The sequence below is a fragment of the Cyclospora cayetanensis genome, unplaced genomic scaffold, assembly GCF_002999335.1.
Source record: "Cyclospora cayetanensis isolate NF1_C8 unplaced genomic scaffold, CcayRef3 CcayRef3_contig_27, whole genome shotgun sequence".
Lineage (NCBI taxonomy): Eukaryota > Apicomplexa > Conoidasida > Eucoccidiorida > Eimeriidae > Cyclospora > Cyclospora cayetanensis.
In genome coordinates, this window is record NW_020312225.1 from 27771 (window position 1) to 35105 (window position 7335).

General features: G+C 60.0%; 2 protein-coding genes across 2 annotated transcripts; one reads left to right on the forward strand and one right to left on the reverse strand.

Annotated features, from left to right (window-relative positions):
• Positions 1–362: 362 nt before the first annotated feature.
• LOC34623783 (ATP-dependent zinc metalloprotease FtsH 4) lies at positions 363–2237 on the reverse strand. Its single transcript, XM_026338505.1, has 3 exons — positions 2084–2237; positions 917–1345; positions 363–649 (listed from the first exon to the last, which is right to left on the reverse strand). Exons 1-3 carry the CDS (start codon positions 2235–2237, stop codon positions 363–365), a joined length of 870 nt encoding a protein of 289 aa, XP_026194290.1.
• A 1673-nt stretch (positions 2238–3910) lies between these two features.
• Positions 3911–6283, forward strand: LOC113147556 (transcription factor SPT20 homolog; the record flags this gene model as incomplete). Its single annotated transcript, XM_026338506.1, has 5 exons — positions 3911–4669; positions 4820–4896; positions 5008–5521; positions 5798–5890; positions 6068–6283. Coding segments are annotated over exons 1-5 (1659 nt in total), but the record flags the coding sequence as incomplete, so codon positions are not given.
• Between the last annotated feature and the right edge of the window lie 1052 nt (positions 6284–7335).

Below are 7335 nucleotides of genomic sequence, written 5' to 3' on the forward strand. Positions count from 1 at the left end.
TGCCGTGCAGTCTCGGAGCTCAGAAAGTTGTTTCTCGCTGCCGCCGTGTACGCAAGCGGTCCCATTTGCTTGCTCATTCCCCAGCTGGTGACCATCTTCATGGCGAGCTGAGTGGCAGTGTGAATGTCGCTTGAGGCTCCGGTAGTAACGGCGTCGTGCCCGAAGGCCAGGCGCTCCGCTGCCCGCCCCCCCATGCAAACGCACAGGCGAGCATACAGCTCCCCAAATGAGGCCCCGTATCTGTCTTCAAGAGGGAGCTGCAACAACACGCATTGGCACGAAAAGGAGAGTCGAGGCACATGTCACGCATGTCCAGTCAGCGCCTCAGGCCTCCTGCTGCCTATTCCCTGCTGCAAAAAAGACTAACGTGCCAGCTGACAACGCCTGCTTCCACGCGCCTCAAAGGAGCTCCGCTCCCTCCACCGTACCTGTTCCACGAGCCCAAGGGCGCTGCCCCTGCTGACGATAGTTGCCTTGTGAATCGGATCTGCACTAGGCTGCAGGAAGAAAGCTACCACAGCGTGGCCTGCCTCGTGAGTTGCTGTCTGCCGCCTGTGCAGAGAGGACTGCAGCCGCGATCCTCGTGCGGGGCCCAGGGTCACCTTATCGCGAGCCTCAAGGAACTCGGGGAGCGAAATGTATGTCTTATCTGAAGAAACAAACACAGCCAGCCCTTCACCGCTGCCCAATGCCATCACGCGCCCAGCCACAATATCCCAGCGGGGTCCTTCAAGGAAACCGCGAGACGCTGTCCCCTTCGGACTGCTTGGCGCGTCCGCTAAAAGCACCGCCAGCGGAAGTCACGCAAGGGCACTCATCGGGAAACTCCTGAGGCTCTCCGCCTTGCATGATGCAAGGCGACACTGGCGCTTCGCCGAATCGCACATGGCTCGAAGCCTCGAGGAGAGCACCCCACCTGCTCTTGCGGCGAGAATGGCGGCCTCGTTCACAAGGTTCTCCAACTCGGCCCCCGAGAAGCCCGGAGTGAGTTTGGCTAGCTGGCTAGCCAGGGCCCGATGGATCGCGCCCTCCCCTTCGCCTTCTATTTCGCCGGTGCCGCTACTGCTCTTGGGGCCGGCCTTACTGCTGCTTTCCCCGTCTGCAGCAGTAGGCGCGAGAACACGCGCCTCTGCAGCGTCTCCCTGCTTCCGTCTTTGAGAGACACCCCGCGGCTTCTCCTTCCCTGGCTTCCCGCTCAAGTCTTCTTCGCGAGCCGTTGTGCCAGCGTCCAAGACCGCCGCGTCCTCCTCTGCTTGCACTGGGACCTTGCTCAAGTATTTTAGAAGAATGAGCTCTCGTGCCCTTCGATCCGGCAGAGGCACGTGCACTATTCGGTCGAAGCGACCTGCAGCACAAGCCACACAGCGCAGGTAGGGCCCCAGTCCTCGCAATCGTCGCGCGAGCCGCCCGCTCAGAGGCACCTGCATACAGCTCTGGCGATGCCTCAAGGCGGCAAGTCTTGGCAAGCAGCAGGGGCCTCCCAGAAGCACGACGTCTCTTCAGGCCTCGCGAGAAACGCCTGGCTAGGCACTTCGAGGGGAAACAAGAGGGGAAAGAAGGGAGGGGAGGAGGGGGAGAACCCCTGGCTAGCCACAGGGGGCAGGACAGGGGCCCCTGCGACCAATCTTCCATTGCGTCGTTTACCGGGTCTTAGGAGCGCAGGGTCCAGTGCATCAACCCTGTTGGTCGCGGCAAGAACAACAACCCCCCCCCCACCTCCCTGAAAGCCGTCCATCTCGACGAGCAGCTGATTGAGCGTCTGCTCGTGCTCGCGGCCTCCCCCCGCAGAACCACCAGGGCCCCGCTTCCCTCCCACGGCATCCAACTCGTCGATGAAGAGGATGACGGGGGCCCCCTTCCGCGCGGCAGCAAACAGCTGCCGCACCCTGCGAGCTCCCTGACCCACAAACACCTCCACGAACTCCGAGCCGGAGGCATACAGCAGCGGCACGCCAGCCTCTGCGCAGAAAGCAGAAGAAGGCGAGAGCAATCGAGCCAACAGGCCAGCAACGCTCGAGATCCGAGGCTGACAAGAGGCCTGCATGCAGGCTGCTGCCGAAGGAAAAGATCCCCAAAGGCTTACCCGTTGCCACGGCTCTCGCGAGTGCAGTCTTGCCAGTTCCGGGGGGCCCCACAAGCAAGAGGCCTCGAGGAAGGCGTGCTCCGAGACGCTTGAACTTTTGGGGGGCCTTCAGACAGTCGACTACCTCCTGAAGCTCCTGCTTCGCCTCAGGCATCCCTGCGACATATGCATGCATGCATGCAGCCAGAGATCGGGGAGAACGCGCAGCAGCGCGCAACGAGCAATAGGTGCCAGGGGCCTCGTGGCACCCTTCTCCCGATCTGGCAGCAGACAGCAGCCCATCCTTCGCCCCCCCTCCCCGCCTGCACGCTCTCACGAGCAGGCACTAAAAGGGCAGCGGCAGCAACGGCAAACCAGCAAGATCTTTGAAGCGCAAAGCCTTGAACTTCTGAGTCTTCACGGGAGGCGGTTCTGGCTGTTGTCTTGGTGCTGCAGGGCAGAGGAGCAGCCGCACACGCGGGGGGTGGGGGTGGTGGGATGGGGATGAGATGGGCAGAGTGAGGCATGGACGGAAACAGGAGCAAAAGAGGCCCCGCGAAATGCTGAAACTGCTGCTCCAACGCGCATGGGGAGGCGTGCCCCCTGTCTCTACCTTTCAGGGAAGCTGCGGCTCCTGTGGAAGGCGCTCGGAGCCTTCCTTCCCGCGGAGAAGCATGCTCACCTTCATCTGGAGTCTCGTTCGGAGGCTGCAGGCCTGTCGAGGGAGGGGGGCCCCCTGGAGGCCCCATGGGGGGCCCTTCCCCCCACTGACGCAGGAGATTGAGCGTCACCAGAGACACCAGAAAAGGCCACACGGCCAAGCCCACACAGGCCCCCAGGAGGAAGGCAACAAGCCACTGCGCCTTCTTGCTGGGAGCCGTCCTGCGGCTTCCGCGGGGGGGCCCCTCCTGAATTTCTTCTCCCCGGAGGCCCGGGGGGGGGCCCCCTCCCACGGCGCGAGCCATCGCGTATACGACGGCGTCAAGCAGCACACACGCGTCGGCTGCGGAGGCAGTGAAGAGGCCCCTGAACCAGGATACGCTTGCTTTCTGGTGCCGCTGCTGCCCCTGCAGCAGCTCCTGCTGCTTTCGCTGGAGAGGAGGAGCAGGGCCCCCGGGAAGCCGTCAAGGCACAGACGGGGGGCCCCTGCGGGGGGAGATCGTAGTCGGGAGGCACAGGCAGAAAGACGACATAGGGGGGCGAGGGCAGCTGTCTTCAGCCGCCGCTGCTAAAGAAATAAACACCCTTTCCGTTGCTACCAATGGGGGGGGGGGCAGCTGCCGCTGGAGCCTCGTCCGCGGGTGTACCCAGGGGGCCCCCGCTCCCCACACGGGGGTCGGGGGGTCGGGGGATCGGGGGCCCCTGGGTAAACCAGGCTACTGGGGCCCTCTCTGCTATCTTAGCGAGTAGTAACGGAAAATATTGCTGAAAGGGGCCAGTGGCGGCACAGCCCAAGGTATAAATGTTGGCGAAGAGTCCCTTTAAAACCTTTGACTGCAGACCCCCTCGTGGTGTCTGCGCTGCCTCGCCTTGAACGTCCTCATTGCAAACGCAGCGCTCGAGGGTTTAGGCATCCCTACGCAGGGGGAAGGGGGAAGGGGGAGGGTAGGCGGATTTTCATTCGGCTGGAGGGCGCGACTTGCAGCATCTATATGATGGCGTAGGGCCTAGATTACAGTTAGGTGGGGCAGCAGCTCATTGCTGCCTCACCTAACAGCAACACAGCCTCGAAACCCCCTTCTCCCCAAGCAGAAACAAGAGAAGAGCCACTGAGCCGTAACTCGAGCGAAAGACGCAGGAAATCGTGCTGTTTGCGGTCCCGGCGAGTGCAAAATCTGCGAGAAAACAATGCAGCAACTGCAAGAACAACAGCAACAACAGCAGCAAGAACAACAACAGCAGATGCAGCGGCAACAGCAGCGACAACGACAACAGCAGCAAGAGCAACAACAGCAGATGCAGCGACAACAGCAGCGACAACGACAACAGCAGCAAGAACAACAGCAACAGCAGCAAGAACAACAGCAGCAAGAACAACAGCAGCTGCAACAACAGCAGCAACAACAACGGCTGCAACAACAACAACAGCCAGAACAACAACAACAGCAGCAAGAACAACAACAGCAGCAAGAGCAAAAACAGCAGCAAGAACAACAACAACAGCAGCAAGGACGACAACAACAGCAGCAAGAACAGCAAATAGGAGAGCAGAGCAAACAGTCGGGCAGATCAGTTCCTCGCCTGCTACCACGTTTTTGCAAGCGTTCCAGCTGCTCCCTTTGGGTATGTGAGGGGGCCCTTAGCGGTTGGGTACCCCAGGGGGGCCCCTGTTGCGCTGCAGCTGCGGCAGCGGGGTCGTGGAATGCAGCTCGTGGATATGCGGCAGGGGCAGCTGGTGCTGCTGCTACTGCAGATGTGCTGAAGTTGCTGCTGCAGCAGCAGCAGCGGCGTCGGATGCTGGCAGGTGATCGTCTCTTGCTAGCCTTGGCGCTGAAGCCTACCGCTGCACACAGGCGACAGCTCGAACTTCTGGATGTGCTGCTGCAAGAGGAACTGCACCAGCTGCTCCTAGAACACGGACTGGAGTCGAAGCAGGAGCAGCAGAAGGCAGAGGAGCAGCAGAAGGCAGAGGAGCAGCAGGAGCAGCAGGAGGCAGAGGAGCAGCAGGAGGCAGAGGAGCAGCAGAAGGCAGAGGAGCAGCAGGAGCAGCAGAAGAAAGAGGAGCAGCAGAAGGCAGAGGAGCAGCAGGAGCAGCAGAAGGCAGAGGAGCAGCAGGAGGCAGAGGAGCAGCAGAAACATCAGGAGCAAAAACAGAAACATCAGAAACATCAGGAGCAAAAACAGAAACATCAGAAACATCAGGAGCAAAAATGGAAACAGCAGGAGGCAGAAGAGGTGTGGAAGATACAGGAAAGGACGAAGATTTTGCCTGCTTTCGTAGGAAGAAATCCAGAAGGAAAGAGCTCAGCAGGCTTTCGCGCCGTTCATCGGGAGGAGAAAAGAGGGGAGCCTTTGGCCTATTTTACGTCCTCCAGCGACACTTCAGCAGTGGCTTTTTCCAATGAAACACCTGAAGAATCTTGCGCATGTCGTGCTGAAACAGCCACGCTTCCACTGGAGGCCTTCGCGAAGCCTCTAGAGCTCTCTTCCCTGTTGTGTAAGAGTCTTCCAGTTCTCATGGCGAACCCCCAGAAACCGACTGCTGCCAGGCAGGAGCTCACGCCATCCGCACGAGAATCTCCCCGTTGTCTCTCTGCCTTTGTCGAGGGTGCCACAACACTTGCTGGCTCCAGGATGCGTAGGAGAAAGGCTGAGCTTCTACTCTCCAAGGCGGCTCTCATCAGGGCATTGCTTCCTGCAGGCGGGATGGTGTCTGACGCGCACTGCCTCCTGGAAGCGAGGGCCCCTTCTTCCCAGGACCTTCTCCAGAGTAGTGCACTGGCAGAGGCAGTCTCAGGGGTGGTGCTGCATGCAGCAGCAGCAGCAGCAGCCGGAGCCTCAGCAGATGCAGGCGGCTCCCCACAGCCAGGGGGGGCCCCTTTAGACTCTGTGCAGCAGCGGCTGGCGCGGCAGCTGCTTCCAAGTGCCTCTCCAGATCCTTGGATACTTTTTTCGCTGTTCGAAAAGTGTTCTTGTCCGCATGAGAGCGCCTCTCACGCTTCCCGCAGGAGGAAAGCTGCTGTCGCTGGTAAGCACAAACAGGGGCAGCAGCAGGAGCAACAGCAGGAGCAACAGGAGGAGCAACAACAGGAGCAGCAGCAGGAGCAACAGGAGGAGCAACAGGAGGAGCAACAGCAACAGGGGCAGCAGCAACAGCAACGGGAAGCTGTGCTCCAAGGCGGCGAGACTCAAGGCAGCATGCGGGATACAATGCGGGGAGCCATGGAGAGCTCTTGCTCCATTGCCCCCCTCTCGCAACTGCAGCAAGCACCACTCGCGGAGGCGCTGCAGCAACGTTCAGAGCAGAATGACGATCAGCAGGAGGAGCAGGCTACGAAGGACGAGGACGAGGCTTCACGGCGGCTTTTCCAATCGCGTGCTGTAGATGCAGCTGTAGCGGAGTGGCTCCGGCTCTTAGGGTGCTGCCGTCTCTTGCAGCAGCAGAGGCCTTCAACAGCAGCCCACGGAAATGCCTCGGTTCTTCGCGCGGTGCAAGACTTGGACAGGTGCTGGTTGCAGCGTCAAATGGAGGAAACTCGGAGGCAGCGGCGGCACGAGCAGCAAGAAAGGCAGGAGGCAGCAGACGAGGATCTGCCTTCGCAGGAAGCACAGAATCAGCGACAGCCTCTGATTGAGCAAAGCCAACAAGGTATGGAGGAGATTTTAGGCTTGAATGCGATTCGTGAAGCTCGCCTTTGCACATGCGGCAGCAACAGGGGAGGTAGCGACAGCGAGCGAGAAGACGCAGCGGTGCCAGTACCCCTGGAGGTTGGCTGCCTCTTTAAGGCTACTCTGGAAGTCTCTAAGGAGTTCCTAGACGCGAAGAGGAAACAAACGGGTGCAGTAGCCTTGGCAACAACAGCACGGGGGTGTCTTGAAGCCGATTGGACTACAGCGGTTGACACTGCGGAAACAACGGCAAAGGACGGCTTTTCTGCTGCCACAGACGCCCCCGTGTACAGTTCTGCGCCAACGGAGGCAGAGGCACATACTGTGTTAGGAATCGCCGAAAGCGGTCCTCAAGGCTCAGCAAGTTGCGCTGCTTTCGAGACAACAGGCACCTTGTTCGACTCCGCAGCAACAACGGCAGCAGGCCCAGAGGCAGCAACAAGTGTCAAAGGAGCACCCACTGGCGAAGAAGGGCATTGGCAGCTGGTTGTGGAGGCTCTGCGAACTCCCGGATGCTGCCTCATCTACCATGGGCCTAATCACTATGCCCTTGTCTTTGCTGCGAGAGAGTACACCGCAGCGCAGTGTTGCAGGGGGTGCTGCAGCAGCCCCGACGTCTGTCAGCAGCGCGAACCGCAAGAAGAACCAGGGTGTGCCCCTTCTGCACAGCGAGGCAAAACACCTAGACTTCCCGAAACAGAGGGCCGCAGCAGCAGCAATTGCTGCTGCAGCAAGAGCGTTTCCATACACCGCGAGTTGCTTACAGCACGGCGGAAGCAAACCCCTGCGGTTTGGGTCGCCTTTTCAGTTATTTGCCGAGAAATGAAGAAATGGGGAGGCTACAGACTTCTCTATGTCCTAAATCCTAAACCGTAAACCCCTGAAATGCTGCAGAGGAGGAACGGTAGCCGGAAGCGAGTAGCGGAATTTCGCAGTTTTAGAAT